The 16,051-nt window shown below is 46.6% G+C and overlaps 1 protein-coding gene across 1 annotated transcript; it reads right to left on the reverse strand.

The window, feature by feature from the left end:
• Positions 1 to 77: 77 nt before the first annotated feature.
• TACR2 (tachykinin receptor 2) lies at positions 78 to 10,892 on the reverse strand. The gene is made up of 5 exons (XM_071438326.1): positions 10,474 to 10,892; positions 6,784 to 6,978; positions 2,966 to 3,122; positions 2,103 to 2,299; positions 78 to 273 (listed from the first exon to the last, which is right to left on the reverse strand). Exons 1-5 carry the CDS (start codon positions 10,875 to 10,877, stop codon positions 78 to 80), a joined length of 1,149 nt encoding a protein of 382 aa, XP_071294427.1. The 5' UTR covers positions 10,878 to 10,892.
• Positions 10,893 to 16,051: the final 5,159 nt, after the last annotated feature.

A 16,051-nucleotide genomic window follows, 5' to 3' on the forward strand; every position in this document is an offset into this window, starting at 1 on the left:
GACCTGATTTTCAGGCTTCTGCAGATCTGCTGCCTTGGCTTGGTGTATGGGATGGAGCCAGAACCAGGAGCAGGAAATCAGAGTGTTAACTGGGTGAGGGTAAAGGATGTCTTCTCTTTCTCATTCAGCTGAGTTTCTGTGTTGAAACTTGTTGTTCTTGACTTCCTGAGGGTTGTCTGGTAGAGAGATGGGGACATAAGTTTAAGTTTGTCTTTTTCAGTTGCTTTTATGCAGGGACACCACCGGAAGGCCAGCTTGAATCCAGAGCGAAACCTGGCAAAGGGAGAAAAGCAATTAAGTGGTGAAATGATCTTTCTAATTGTGCAGAGGATGAAAAAACTCATGGCTTGGTCCTACCTGTGAATGATTATGGAAATAAATATTTCTGCTGAAATCAAAGGAATGAGGTGAAAAGCCAAATGCATGAAAGCATGGAGGGAGGTGCACTAGGAGTTTCTGATCAGATTTCCCTGTATTTTAAGTTAACATACATGATCAGTGAAATGGCAGGGGGTTTGATGTGCTCAGTAGATGGTGCTGGCCATGCTGGTAACTGCATTTGTGGGACACAGATTTCCCTGTATTTAAGTAAACCTATAAGATCAGTGAAATGGCAGAGAGTTTGATGTGCTCAGTAGATGGTGCTGGCCATGCTATTTGTAACTGCATTTATGAGACACAGATTTCCCTGTATTTTAAGTTAACATACATGATCAGTGAAATGGCAGGGGGTTTGATGTGCTCAGTAGATGGTGCTGGCCATGCTGGTAACTGCATTTGTGGGACACAGATTTCCCTGTATTTAAGTAAACCTATAAGATCAGTGAAATTGCAGAGAGTTTGATGTGCTCAGTAGATGGTGCTGGCCATGCTGGTAACTGCATTTGTGGGACACAGATTTCCCTGTATTTTAAGTTAACATACATGATCAGTGAAATGACAGGGGGTTTGATGTGCTCAGTAGATGGTGCTGGCCATGCTATTTGTAACTGCATTTGTGAGACACAGATTTCCCAGTATTTTAAGTTAACATACACAATCAGTGAAATGGCAGGGGGTTTGATATGCTCAGTAGATGGTGCTGGCCGTGCTGGTAACTGCATTTGTGGGACACAGATTTCCCTGTATTTAAGTAAACCTATAAGATCAGTGAAATGGCAGAGAGTTTGATGTGCTCAGTAGATGGTGCTGGCCATGCTGGTAACTGCATTTGTGGGACACAGAACAGTTGAGGAAAATACATGTGTTTACCCACTGGGAGCTTTTAAAAAAACCCCTATTAATAATTAAATGAGGAAGCTGCTTTCTGAGAGAGGAGGGGGAGGACATGTTTGTGTGTTTCATGTTAAATGCAGTTTGGGTGAATGGGCTGCAAAACTCTTCTTTAGCCAGCTCACAGGACCGAGCCTTGCAGCATCACTCTGGAGTTAAGCACTGCCTGCTGCAGCCCCAGTGACACTGCTCAGGGCCTGTGCTGATAACCATTTATTACCTTTGAAGCTCACAGCGAGCCTGGAGAGGGCTGGGGAGGTTGGGGATGCGGGATTTAGCACGGAGATCCGCGGGCAGCCCGAGCAGCTCCCTGTGCTCTGCAGCGCAGAGCAAGAGGGACATCTCTTGGCACGCTGGGGATGTGCTCCCCCAGCTGCTCCCTCGTGGTGACACCTCCCCACGGCACCTCCACAGCCACCGTGGGCTGCTCCTGCTTCCCACCCGTGGGGTGAGCCCAGGGCTGTGCTGGGGCTGGCCTGGGAAGGGCAGGAGGCTGAGCCAGCCCAGCATTAGCTCAGCAGATGCAGTGCAGGGATTGCAGATCCCTCCCTTGGGAGCAGGATGGTCTGTGTGTGGAAACGGGGGCAAATGTGGCTGTGCTGATCCTGTGCCTGCTGCCTGGGCTTTATTCAGAGCCAGAAAATGCTACAGGCTGAGTTAAAAGCTCAGAGTTTATCCCATCTCACATTATCAGCACAGGGTAAGTTAAGTTGTCTCGTTGGCCTAAGGACTGCAGTTGAAAATCACAGCTGTTCTCACTCCAGAGATTTATGCTTTTTTCAGGCTGAGATTTTACTTTTCTCTGTGCACACATGCTCACACTGGCTCACCTCTGGTTCAGGCAGCAGTAGATGATGGGGTTGTACATTGTCGAGCTCATGGCAAGGAGGAAGACTGCCAGATACACCTGCTGAATGTATTTCTGCTGGTAGATGTCTTCCTTGAAGCTCCCCAGGATGAAATAGATGTGATAGGGCAGCCAGCAGACAGCAAAAATGATCACCACTACCACCATGGTCTTCACAAACTAGGAAAACAAAGCCAAGGGGATTATTCCTGGGCTCTGGGTGATTGGGCTTGCTGGGGCAGTGGGGAGTGCTGGTGTCACTTTGAGCCTGGTTTGCTCTCCCAAAGTGCAGAGCATGGAATGTAGACCTGGACTGCTGTGGCAGAGAAACCAGCCCTGGTGATGCAAACTGGGAGCAGGGAGGGAGGGAGTGCCCTGGCCATGGAAACTGGAGCAGGGAGGGAGTGCCCTGGTGATGGAACAGGGCGGGGATTAAAGCAAACCTTTCCCAGGGCACTGAGTGCACTCTGCACAGGAACTGCTTGGAGCTGCACCAGGGAGATGTGCAGGGACAGAAGATTGCTGCTCTTACACTGAGACTGCTCCATCCTGCCCAGAGTTTCACCCTGGTTTATCCTGTGTGGATTCTCTTCACTCTCTAAGGGCTGTGGGCAGCCAGCCTGCTGCTGTGATCCTTTCTTCCTTGAAGGCTGCCTGGTGCATGCCATCACCATTTTTTTTATACTTGCAGGCGTTTTGGGTCCCTTTACCCTGGTCCCAAAATATTTTGTGAACCTTTTGAGCCCAATCCCACAAGATTCTGTATGGAACACCAGCTCCATTTTGGAACTGGAGCCAGCAGGGCTGGTGTGCTGGGAGTAATGATACTTAAGTTTCACTTCTGACCTTTTTTTTGGCATTAACTTGGTGCTCATAGTGGACTCTGTTCAGGTGGCTGCCTGGAGCTGTGCTGCTCCACAGAGTGACTCCTATAATGCTGTATGCAACAAACATCACCATCAAAGGCAGTAAATAAATCAGCACAATCACGGCGATGTGGTACCTGAAAGAGAAGAACAAGCAGTTTTTCACAGTCAGTGTGGCTCCTGCAGAGCTCTTTCAGAAATTGTCTTTTGGATTTGTATGCTGGCTCCCATTAGTGAAACCACAAAGAAGAAATTTTGCCTATAGTTATTGTTACAGGGACCTCTGTAAGCAGCAAAATCTCATCTCTCTGGTGGTGTGATGAGGGGTCCTTGGGCTGGAGTCCCTGCTCCTTCAAGGCAGACTAACATCATTGATCTTTTGGCAGAGGGCTGCAGTCCAGAGCCACCTGCACTGAGCTTTGCTATCTCCCTGCAGCCAGGAGGGACAGAGAGACATGGTGGTAAAAGTACAACCCTTAAATCACAGTTATGGGAAAGGAATAGTCCAGAAACTATAGAGTAACTCCACGAATGCAGCAGTGACAACAATGAAAAAAAGGCAGACCAGGGACTGTGGAAGGCATCTGGCTGCTAACAGGGTGCACAAAATGCAGATAGTGAGGGAGGGATGCTGCCTGTGTTTGTGTAGCTGGCTGGTTTTGTTTGTGTGAGCACACAGAGTTAATGTAGCACCCCCAGCAGGGCACTCAGGCTCTGCTCCAGCTGGAGGCACTGGCACCCATCCCCTCTGCTGCATTTTAACCTCAGCCCTTTCGAGCTTTCTGTGCCACCCCACAGACTTCTGCAGGTTCCCTCCTGCTGGGGGCTGATCAGTTTGAGCAAGCACCATTTATGGGAAGGGAACAACCTGCTCAGTCCCTTCCAGCAGCTGCCAAATTAACATAAACACAGTGAAGAGCAGGATTAGGCAGGAGGGCTCTGGCACACGCTGCTGGCAGTGACCCCAAGAGACTGGGGGGCTACAAATGGTTTTTCTCAGTCTGACCAGGCTCTGGGGTCACTCCTCACATGAGAGCTTTGCTGTTGGAATGGGGTTTGGGGCCTGCAGTGGTGTTTGTTCCTTGGGGTGGCTGCAAATACCACACTGGTGGCTGCATAGAGAAAAATATTATATTTGTGAGATGTGGCAGTTCATCCCTGCCTGTCTTCCACTTTTTCCTGCTGTGCTCAGAGCAGTTCCTCTTTTGAAGGTCTAATGCTGTGTGTGGAGTGCAGCAAAGCCCTTTTAGGGGTCCCATCAAGGGAGGATGGGAGCCTGAGTTTGAGCACACGTAAAAAGAAACTCTCAGTCTTGTAGCTTTACTACTTTGCTGCAAAGTTAACCTGTCACCAGAAGAAAATTCCTCTGTGGTTAAGGTTCTTTACTCTGGTTAAACTTCTATATCCTTTATAGCCAATATTTTTCAGGCACTGGCAGCCAGTAGTGCATTGTTTGGGGTTTTAAAAATTATTATTAATATTTCTTTTTTTACTTCTTTCTGTTATAATTATGCACATCTTTCCTTCAGAAAAGGATTTTCCTATGTTGTGAAGTCTAGAAATTTTGAAAGATGGGTTTATTCAACTGCAAAGGATTCAGAGGGCACACAGTCAATACAGGAACCCAGCTCTCAATTTTTTGGGGGTTTCTTAATATTTCTTTTCCTTGTTATTTGGCCTGGTATGAGTGGCTGCACATGGCTTTTTCTCCATGGTCTGCATTGCAGGCATCTGTCTCAACAACCCCATCACTCAGTTTGATTTCTAGGGAGCAATGTTCCCCTCTTCCTTTCTAGGAGAGATACCAGAACCTGCAGATCTGAGGCTGTTCAGGGAGAGAGAGCTGGTGAGTGATGGATTGTGGTCAGGAGCTGCTGCTCTTCAGCTGGAGATCCCAGAAAGGACCTGCCCTGCTATTTGCCACGCTCAGGACCAGCCTTTGCAGCCCACAGGGACTTTGTCAGCATGCTGGGGAACTCAGCTGAATCCTTTCCATGCCATGGATGTGGCAGAGATAAACCTCATGCTTCTCATCTGAATGGAATAGTCAGCAGTGACTCATGTATTTGTGGTTATCTATTCTCCCTCCTCCTCAATCCACAGCAGCCTGGCACACTGTTCCCCAAAAAGCACCAGAGGGTACCAAAAAGGAGCCCCCAGGAGGAGGAACATCACCCAGCATGAGAGGTCTGAGCCTGATTTTACTCTTTGCTCAGTGGGGAACAACTGGCAACCACTGCCTGAACATGCTGCAGCTGGGGCAAAATGACACAAAGGTCGTGGAACTTGGCACATATTAGTGTGAAAATCAGTTAATTTGGTAATAGCTAAATTGAGGAGGCACCCAGCTGCCTGCCAGAGATGAAGAGTGAGCAGGGAAAATGTCCCATGTGCATGGAGCCTTCACAGTGGGGTTTGGTTTGAAAAACTGTTTGCACTTTGGTAATTGATTTGTTCCTTTTCCACTATCTCTTCCATTGCTTCTTTGTATAAATTTATATGTTTTTTGTTTGATAAATTTCTCAAAGGTGCATGGTGTGCTCTGACTGATGAGTAATCCCAGGAGATCCCCTGAATGCAAGGTATGGCTTGTTTCATCTGTTTGAACAATCTTGCTTTCAGGCAGGAGGAAATAATCTCTGTGTGGCTCAGGAACCCTCAGGAGTGCAGATGTGTGCCCAGATAAATATGTCTATAAAACCTTGGGATGTTTGAAACATGCTGCTCTCAGGTTTTATTTTCCTTTTCCCCCACAAAGAGCAGCATAATTTTTAACTAATTCCATTAGTAATTATGCTGTGCTGCTGGTGTGAGGAGGAAGCAGCCCTTTATGTCTTCTGCAGACAGGCCTTGCAAGCATTCCCCTTAGGGAATTTTTCATAGAATCCCAGAATGGTTTGGGGTTGCAAGGCACCTTAAAGATTATTAAAATCTGTTCCAGGTTGCTCCAAGCCCTGTCCAAGCTGGCCTTGGACACTTCCAGGGATCCAGGGGCAGCCACAGCTTCTCTGGGCACCCTGTGCCAGGCCTGACCACCCTCACAGGGGAAGGATTTCTTCCCAATATCCCATCTAACCCTTCACTCCATCAGTGTGAAGCCATTCCCCCCATCCTGTTACTCCAGGCCCTTGTAAAAAGCATTCTCGCTCTTTTATTTAAGTTATTTTTGCAAGTGCCTTACCAACAAAAGCCCAGCCAAAGATACTTTTTCCTCCTCCATTATTATGTCCATCTCTGATGCTTCATTATTAGCACAAGAGCAGACTGGGCTCTTTACCCTGATTTTTGGAACCCTCAGGAGTGCAGATGTGTGCCCAGATAAATATGTCTATAAAACCTTGGGATGTTTGAAACCTGCTGCTCCCAGGTTTTATTTTCCTTTTCCCCCACAATGAGCAGCATAATTTTTAACTAATTACGTGGCTTCTCAGCATTAGAGATGCCCAGTTTCCTCCTGCCTGACAGAGGAAGAAAATCCAGAACCTCTCAAACCAAGATTTACTGATTGTTTAGAGATTTTTGCACTGGTTTCTCTTAATTTCCCCAAGACCTGTCTGTATGGTTTCTGGACATTATAACCAGTTTTCAAAGCAGGGGAGGGTGGCAGGTTCAGGATGACCCTGAACCACCACCACCTGGCAGCTTTTTGCACATCTGGCTCCAATGGAGTTTGGATGGGCTGCCCCAGCCCCACATTCTGCTGCTCTCTCTCCCAGCACTCCCCACAGCCAGTTTGGAGCTGAAATGATTTTCCTGCTTAACTTTAGGCGGAATTGGGAGTTTCATGGTGTCTCTTACGCCAGCTGGTGCTTGGATCCCACATCATCCGGCCAGACCACGATGCATTTCATGGTGCCATTGTCCATGGTGATCTCAGCATAGAAGCATTGAGGGAAGGCAAGCCCAAATGCCACCAGCCAGATGATCCCAATGATGACTCTGGTGCTTCCAGCAGACAGCCTGGGCTTGAAGGGGTGAATGATGGCCACATACCTGCAACAACAGGTGCAGGGCTTTTACAGTGAGACTGGCAATCCGTACAACAAACCCAGCAAGTGTAAAAACTCACCAGGAGTGAGTGAGCTTTATTAATATAGACATTTTGACAGCTTCCAGGCTGTAAATAATAAGGAACTAAATCCTTTCTGGAGAGAATGATTGCAAGTCTTAGAGCAGGATTTATTAAACCCACATGGATGGATGCTGCTGGTGTGAGGAGGGAGCAGCCCTTTATGTCTTCTGCAGACAGGCTTTACAAGCATTCCCCTTATGGAATTTTTCATAGAATCCCAGAATGGTTTGGGCTTGCAAGGCACCTTAAAGATTATTAAAATCCCCAGCCATGGGCAGGACACCTTTCACTATCTCAGGCTGCTCCAAGCCCTGTCCAGCCTGGCCTTGGACACTTCCAGGGATCCAGGGGCAGCCACAGCTGCTCTGGGCACCCTGTGACAGGCCTGACCTCCCTCACAGGGGAAGGATTTCTCCCAATATCCCATCTAACCCTTCACTCCATCAGTGTGAAACCATTTCCCCCATCCTGTCACTCCAGGCCCTTGTAAAAAGCATTCTCACTCTTTTATTTAAGTTATTTTTGCAAGTGCCTTACCAACAAAAGCCCAGCCAAAGATACTTTTTCCTCCTCCATGATTATGTCCATCTCTGATGCTTCATTATTAGCACAAGAGCAGGCTGGGCTCTTGAATATCCTTTACCCTGATTTTTTCCCCACTGATTTTGAGCTGTGGAAAACTCTGCTGCTGCCTCTGTGACTGCCACTTGTGCTTGCAGAGCAGGGAAGGGCTGCCCCTTTCACCCACACCTGCTCAGAGCCCTCAGGCACATCTGACTATTGGATTACTCAGGAGCTCTCTGGTTTTAAGTTTCCTGTGTGGAAATGCACGGTGTTGTAACGAGTACACAATCAATTATGCATTTCTTGTCATGCTGTCCCCATTCTTTGTCATGGTTGTAACAAAGGCAAAGTAGGGTGGAAAATGCCAAAATGCCCATTGCTTCCTGGTTTTCATAGGAAAAATCTGACAAATTGTGCTGTCTCTTAGCCAGGCTGTTGGTAGGGAGCTCTGCCCAGGACAGGCAGCACAGTGAGCAGTGCAGGGCCTTATTTAGCTATAAAATACTCATGTCACCTCACTTTTCCTCAGCTTGCCATAGGCAGTGTAACACAGTGCTCCAGTCTGCTCAGGGAGGAATCCACTGGTGGATATTCTCCAGATTATTTGCCCACAGAAGTGTCTGAAATGATGATCTGTGACCCTCAGTGAATGGCAAATCCTGGGAAGAAATTATGCCAGCCACTGTGCTGTCCCTGCAGCCATCAAAGGTGTTAGAGGGCTGGGTGCAGGCTTTCCCACTGCCAGGGGTGCACCCTGTGGCAAGCTGTGATTTTAGGTGAGCTCCTGCAAGCTGGGGGATTTAGCAAACCTGCTGAGGTCTCCTGGCCCCTCTTGCTGTGGCAGCACAGCCTTTGCTCCCTGCTGCTCATGCTTGTTGTGCCCTCTCTCAATGCCCTGTGACATCCCAGGATGCTGGGACCACAATCTTCCTCTGCTCCTCATCCATGTAGACAAAACAAGCTGAATTTTGGACCCTCTGGAGCACTTTCCAGTGAGGCCATAGGAGACTTTGCTGAGCAGAGTGTGAAACTGGAGCTGATCAATCAGGCTGCATTTCTGCCTCAAGCACTGCAGTGGGAACAGCTGCTCTGGGAATGGGGAAACGGAGGGATCCTAAACCCAACAGTGAGCAATACCACCAGGGGCTTTTCCATCCCAGACAAAAGTGACTTAGAGCTATCACTTCTCAGTCTCCTTCCTTAAAATAAACCACTTCAGAAGATGTTGTTTTTATGGAAGTTAAACACTGGGGCTGGAGTGGACATAAGTTCTCTTAACAATAAATGGAAGCGTCGAGTTTCCAGGAGACAGTGTCAGGATCTATTTTAAGGCCAACCAAAGAATAGCTAAATATGGTTTGCAGAGAGGTGCCAAGTTCTCTTTCTGATCTGTGCCACATGACTAAAGAGATTTTGGCTATATAGGTGCTTTCACCAAAAATCCCTAAGGAACAAGAGTAAGAAGATGTTACAACAGGCTGAAACAGCTTTTTAAAAATATTTTTTGTCAACCAACATGTAAAAAATAGCAGCTAACAACAACCCTTGATTTACAGCCAGGAGCAGCAAAAGAGTATTTGAGTTTAAAACTGAGCTGCCATTGGTTCTAAATAGGGATTTGCTTCCATCTGGACAACTGCAGCCTGACAAACACGGCAGGGCACGTCCTGTGCCCTGTCCCCAGCTCCTGCACAGCTTTCAGCGGGCATTACACGTGAGAAAAGCCCTTTTCCCTCTCCCAGCCTGTTTATCCGGGCTGACTGGTCTGTGATTGCTTCCTGTGGCTCAGGCAGAAAAGATTTTTGGGGGGGCTCCAGGGGAGGCTGGATCCCTGCTGCCCCCAGGGAAACCTGAAGGAAAGTGCAAAGTCAACAGCAGGGCTTTGATAAAGGAGTGCCTTTATCTCACTCCTTTGATAAAGGAGTGCCGGTATTCCACTCCTTTGATAAAGGAATGATGGAATTTTGCCGGGTCAGGCTGCCCCAGGGAAGTCCTTGCCAGTGAGGCCGCAGCAGGGAGAGGGGAAGTAGGGAAGTAGGGAAGGAAGGAAGGAAGGAAGGAAGGAAGGAAGGAAGGAAGGAAGGAAGGAAGGAAGGAAGCCAGGAAGCCAGGAAGCCAGGAAGCCAGGAAGCCTAAAGGGAAATAACCTCCTCTGCTTCTTGCACACAGCATTGCCTTCAAGGGAGGAAACTCCCACAGGCTTTTGGCCACTTTCTAGTAAAAAGGAAAAACAGCTTCATGCTATTTAGCAATGAGCTGTAAACACAGTCAGACTCCAGAAATTAAAGCTTAAGTAAAAGTGACTTGGCAATTGGAAGTGAATTTTATGAAAATACCCAATTGCCCCAGAAGTCAAACAGAATCACTGTAATTTCTTCCCTCCCTCTCAGAATAAGTCATTCTAATGAACCAGGGGAGCAGACTCTGCCATTTCTAATCTAATTCCCATTATTTCTGGTGGTTTGCTGGACTCACAGCAGGATTAGGGCTGCTGATAGTTTCAGCAGCCTGCAGCATGTTCTCCTTTTTCTGGATATATCTGCCTCATGGTTTAAAAAAACCCAACAATGCCACAGGAGGGTTTTCAGGATGACTGGGAAACAATTTATGATCAGTAATGTGGGAACAGCAAAAATACCAGCCACTTCCACTTGTTACAGATTTGGAGAGGATTCAGACCAGGGGAAAAACTAGAGGATCATGCCATAAGTAGCATCAAACCCCACAGTCTGGCACTCCTTCCACTTTGCTGATAAGGCACCTTACAGACTGGGGGCCAAACTATTGCAATGATTTTTTTCATCATTTACAGGGGATCCTTTTGAACCTCATCTTCTCCATTCGCCTCTTACCTCTCTGCAGCCACGGCTGTCATGGAGTAAATGCTCACAAACACTGCAGTGATGGGGAACCAGTTCTGAAACCTGCAGAATTCCTCACCAAAGTACCAGACATTGTGGCTGGCATAAATGAAATTGAAGATGGTGTTGAAGGCGGACATCAGCAGGTCCGAAAGGGCCAAGTTAACGATGAAGTAATTGGTCGCCGTCCTCATCCTCCTGTGAGCCAGAATAATCCAGATGATGGTGGCGTTGCCAAGGATGGATGTGACCACGATGAAGGAGTAGGTGATGGCCCACAGAGCAATCCTCCAGCCTGGCTGGCTGAACTGGGTTGCTGCTGTCCAGTTGCTGCCATTCTCCAGGGAGCCGGCCTGCGAAACGTCGCTGGCGTTAAAAACAGAAAACACGCCCATGGCTTTTCACTTCTTGTAAGTGTAGAAGAAAATCTTCTGGCACCTGCTCATTTCCTTGCAGTGGATGCTGGTGTATGAATTTCCATGCATTTAACCAAGTGCTGTTAGAAGGACATCAGGATGAGCTGTCTCATGTCCTCTCCTCCTGTCTTCCAAGTGATGCAATGCAGTTCCAGGAGAAGATGAGCCATGCCAAGGGCCTCCTCCTTCTTCCCTGGCGTTTTAACCTATGCTTGAAGAGCAAAAAACTGAAGAACAACTCTCTTCATCAAGTTTCTTTTTCCTCTAAAAAAGGAAGAAAAAAAAGGGAAAGGAAGATGTTTTCCAGGCCAGCAGCAAGTGATGTCTTCCTTTAGATTACTTTTAGGGACAAGAGAGCATAAATGGAAGCCAAAATCCACTTCAATCCAAGTAGAAACTCTTTGGCAGGGCAGCAGTTTCCTAAAGCACCAGGTGTCTGAATCCCCTGCAGTGGGACTGAGGACATTTGCTGTTTTCTTTCCCTGTGCAACTATTAAGCACGAGGCAGGAGTTGCACTGGGATAAAATCTCAACAGGTTTTAAGGGGACTTTGAAAGGAGGTGGAGTCTCTTGCAGGGAAAAACTAAACAGCCAATTTGACATCAAATTAAATGTAGCAAAGTGGTATGTGAAGCTTCCCCCCCTGCTGCACTCAGTTTTGAATAACCTCTGCAATGGCCACGCTGCTCTCTCAGGATTTTACAGGCTTACATGCAGGGGTAGTTTCTTCTCCAGATTTACCAATCCTGAAATCCACAAGTTTGCAGGACCCTGCCTGAATTCCCGTGAGCTCTCCCAGCAAGAGAGAAACTATATTTAATGCAATTCAGCAAGATCCTTCCTTTTGGATGGCTACATCCCCTTTCCCAGTGTGTGCTGTGGGAACCTGGTGACCCCATGCAGGCAGAAATTTTGGGTAGGAAAGAGGAGCCCCTGGCTCTGCTGGGAGCACAGCGCTCCTGCTCGCTGTCAGCTTAAAGCAAACCAGAAGTGACACTGGAGGCTGAGATTTCCAAGAGTACTTGGCACTGACTCATGCCTGGGAGCTGAAGGGGTTGCAGGTATGAGGAGCTGCCTCCAGGACTCAGAGTGCCTCTAGTGCTGGGATGGCCGTGGTTTTCCTGCTCCTGCAGCTGGTGCCAGCTCTCCTGTAACAGGGCAGTGCTCATCACTTCAGGATCCTTTGCATCAGCTCAGCCCAGAATCTTTCCTTGCTTCATTAATTTCTGGAGGCAGCCTTGAGTTAACACATCACCAAACCAACTCTTTCAAGCAGGTTTTCTCTGCTTTTTGTGAAAAGTGCATATTTTAGGATTGGCTTTTTGCAAATATTCAAATGAATATTATATGTGTTGTGTTAGAAAGTTATGCTGTATTAATTCTCTTAAGCAGTGTGTTAAATACAGTTTTAGGTTATAACATAATGTTAAAATAGAAACCATGCTATGTAAGATAGTTTTTTTTTTTTAAAGAGAGGAATGAGGTACTTGTACCAGATAGCAGCCACAGGACACCTGAATCTCTCAGAGAAAGAGAATTTATTGCTCCATTATCGAGTTCTTCCTGCCTCACTCAGCCCTGAAGACTCAGTCAGGATTCAGAGGAAGAAGCTGACACTGCCCAGACAGAATCCTGGGTTTGAATGGAATTTATGCATCATGGATGAGGTGGATGAATATGCAACAGGCTGTTGCTTTTAAGGGTTAATCCTCTGTTAATGTGGGTCCTTTTTCGGGCTTATTTTGCCCAGAAGAGGTACCCAGACCATCCATAACTTTGTTTCTATTGTCTCATATTGTCCTAATCCCAATTGTTCAAATTTTTATTACTCTAATTATATTACTATTTTTATAACCATTTTATCAGTACAAAACTTTAAAAATTTTAAAAAACAAGTGATTGGCATTTTTCACACTTTTAAAGAAATCAATACCTGCAATCCTGTATGTAATGTCTCCTCCTCTTCCCTGCAGGTAATCCCTCTCACTCCCCTACTCAGAAACTGAAAATGCACATTTGAACCTTTCTTCTTGAGTGCATTACAAAACTCTTCCAGGTGCTTCTTCCAAGTCTTACACCTCATTAAACAGCTTAGGGACCTTCCACTTTCTGTACACAGTTCAGGAGGGCTGTTCATGACTTGCAATACCAATTCAACACCTAATAGTGTTCTTCACTTGTTTTTTTAATATGCTGTCTGAAATCCCTGCAAATTTGAAGGAGAACAGGAGCAAAAACCTCCCCACATTTCACTGGGAGTGCACCAAGTGGTTTATTGCTTACAGAAAGTAGAACGGGAGCAAGTGCTCAGAAAAAGGGCTGCACTTATTGACCCTTCAGTGGGGAAGCTGTAACCTCTCTTGGCTGGCTTTGAAGACATTCAAGGTGCTCAGGTTTCTTAGGGACCTTCTTGTGACCCATCTGCCCCGGTCCCTGATCTGTTACTCAGGTGATAATCGAGGAGCAGCCACCCTTTGGTCAACATTTCATCTTATGAGTCAGGAGGGATTTGCCTTCCTGCATCCACACCCACTCCTTTTATTCCTGTGCTGGTTGTGCATTGACAAGGTTATCATCCTGGAGCCTGGCCAGCCCTTTAGTGTGTGCTATCAGCCTTTTGACTTGGAAACTGGAGCAATTTTTGACACAGGCTGGCTCCAGATTCCTCAGGGAAGTCACATTTGCCTGAGACAGTGGGTAAAACCTCCTCAGCAGTGGTTTTGGAGTTACACCAGAGGAAGGGATTACCTGAGAGCAGGGGGTTTGGCTGGTTTCACTGTTCTTTTTATTATGGGCAGGATTGTCAAGGTCAAACGTTACCGTGCTGAGTCACCAGCCCCAGGTCTGAGCAAAGGGTGAGAGGTGCAAACAAAAGATGTGGGTCTGCAAGGCCAGGAAGGGTGATTGAGGGGGGTTTTGTGCTTTAGAAACATAATGCAAGGTAATATAGGCAGCGGAGGCTTTAATTGTGTGGAGGAAGAAGCTTTGTCCAGGGAGCAGCTCTGAGAGCAGGACAGGAGGACCATGAGCATCCACCTGGGGTGGGCAAAGTGCAGCTCCCTCAGCCAGAGCTGGGCTGGAAGGAAGCAGCAAAATTGCCTCTGGTAGCTCTGAAAACCTTTGGGTCCTTTCTGACATGGTTTGGTGCAGGGCCTGCTGTGGTTCACTTCTTTCCACAGAGCTCCTAAAGCCCTGGGGCAAATGCTCTGCAGTCCATGGCTCTTGGTGTCCTCAGGACAACCCCTGGCCATGAGTGAGGAAATGTGGAAGTTACTGATCCTTAATATTGTGAAAAATGCCAATCACTTGTTTTTTTTAAATTTTAAAAGTTTCATGATAATAAAACGGTTATAAAAATAGCAATATAATTAGAGTAATAAAAATTTGGACAATTTGGATTAGGACAATATGAGACAATAGAAACAAAGAGTTACAGACAGTCCAGGTACCTTTTCTGGGCAAAATAAGCCCGAAAAAGGACCCACGTTAACAGAGGATTAACCCTTAAAAGCAACAGCCTGTTGCATATTCCTACACCTCATCCATGATGCATAAATTCCATTCAAACCCAGGATTCTGTCTGGGCAGTGTCAGCTTCTTCCTCTGAATCCTGACTGAGTCTTCAGGGCTGAGTGAGGTGGGAAGAAGTTCTGGAAGAAGTTAGTTTCTTCTGATAAGGGAGCAATAAATTCTCTTTCTCTGAAAGATTCAGGTGTCCTGTGGCTTCTGTCTCAGTGCAAGTCCTTTCTTTAAAAAAAAAAGTATCCTACATAGCACAGTTTCTATTTTAAAATTACATTATAACCTAAAACTATATTTACCACAGTACTTAAGAAAATGAATACAGCGTAACTTTCTAACACAACACATATAATATTCATTTGAGTATTGGTGAAAAGCCAATGATAAAATATGCATTTTTCACAATATGAGCAAAACCACTGCTAGTTGTGCTCTTGGATGGTCCCAGGGGCAGATGCTGTAATGAACAATCTGCCAGGCTCTTTTTTGGCAAACTGCAGCCCTGTGCTGCACTGGGCTCAGGGGCAGAGAACCCAATCCTGATGGACCCTTAGGCAGTCCATAACATCTTACTTTAACCACCATTTGCTGCCAAACTATGTACTGTGTCCAGAAATCTTGCCATTTGTATAGACAAAGTCTGGGATTCAGGAAAAGAAAGGGATTGCCCAATTGTGGTCGTGCAGGTTCAATTTTTGTCGAGCAGTTTCAAAACAGGAACCTGTTTTGATACATTGACTCAGTTCTGAGGGAAAACAACAGGAAAACAGACACTCCTTTACTCAACTTCCCCATCCAGCAGGATGTGCCCTGAAATTTTACGTGCAGGAATCAGCACAAAGGACAAGGTAAGGTATTAAAAAGGTCAAATCAGAACAATAAATTTAATTAAATAGTCAAACAAGGAAGATGCCTAAGTGACAAGAACATGCTTGGATGTGAATGACACCCCTGAGACATGGAGAACATGTGACAGACACTAATTCCCAGCAGCTACATGAGATGGGATTTCCAGCCTGCATGCCATTGCTGAGTGTCAGGGATGTTTGCAAATCTCTCTGAAAATGGAGGCTGTTGATACTTCAGAGGATGACTGCTCTAGGACATTGTGTTTCTGTCAGAAACATTAGAGGTGAAGAGCTGTTCTGTTGCTGGGAGTGTCCTGGGCTGGATTGTTTTCCAGAAGCAGGATGTAGTAGCACTGCAGGCAATAGCAATAGTACTTTTTATAACAGAATTATCCAGGGAAATTTTTTTAGCCTTTAGAAACAAGACTTTGGTGCATTGTGTGACCTAAAGAAATGACGTGTGACAATGTTTACACAGTTCTCATAGGCAGCTCAGAGGTTTCCCAGTCTCTTTGCCGGGTAACTTAGGGATAAATGCTGCCCCACTTCATCTCCCCTGACAGCAGACACTGATTTTCAAAGCCATCTGTCTCTGCTCCGGGCCAGGCTCAAACAACCGACTCTGTGACAGTTCTCTGCCGCTTTGAATGAGACTGTTTTCCCTGGGGGGAAAATAGCCCTTTGTGGGACAGCAGTGCAGCACGGCGGGCTTGAAAGGGCTGATTTCATCTCGGAGACACGGATGGCGTTTGCAGTTCATGATCCAGCTCGGAGCCGGCAGGA

This window comes from Agelaius tricolor, unplaced genomic scaffold (genome assembly GCF_023055355.1).
Source record: "Agelaius tricolor isolate 1412-34295 unplaced genomic scaffold, bAgeTri1.0.p SCAF_13, whole genome shotgun sequence".
Taxonomy (NCBI): domain Eukaryota; kingdom Metazoa; phylum Chordata; class Aves; order Passeriformes; family Icteridae; genus Agelaius; species Agelaius tricolor.

Bases quoted from the DNA above. Each gene is read 5' to 3' on its own strand.
- TACR2 (XM_071438326.1), bottom strand. From the start codon at position 10,877: ATGGGCGTGTTTTCTGTTTTTAACGCCAGCGACGTTTCGCAGGCCGGC. The intron at 6,979-10,473 runs GTAAGAGGCGAA...CTGTTGTTGCAG, and splicing joins ACAGCCGTGGCTGCAGAGAG to GTATGTGGCCATCATTCACC. The intron at 274-2,102 runs GTGAGCCAGTGT...TCCCTTTGCCAG, and splicing joins TACTGCTGCCTGAACCAGAG to GTTTCGCTCTGGATTCAAGC.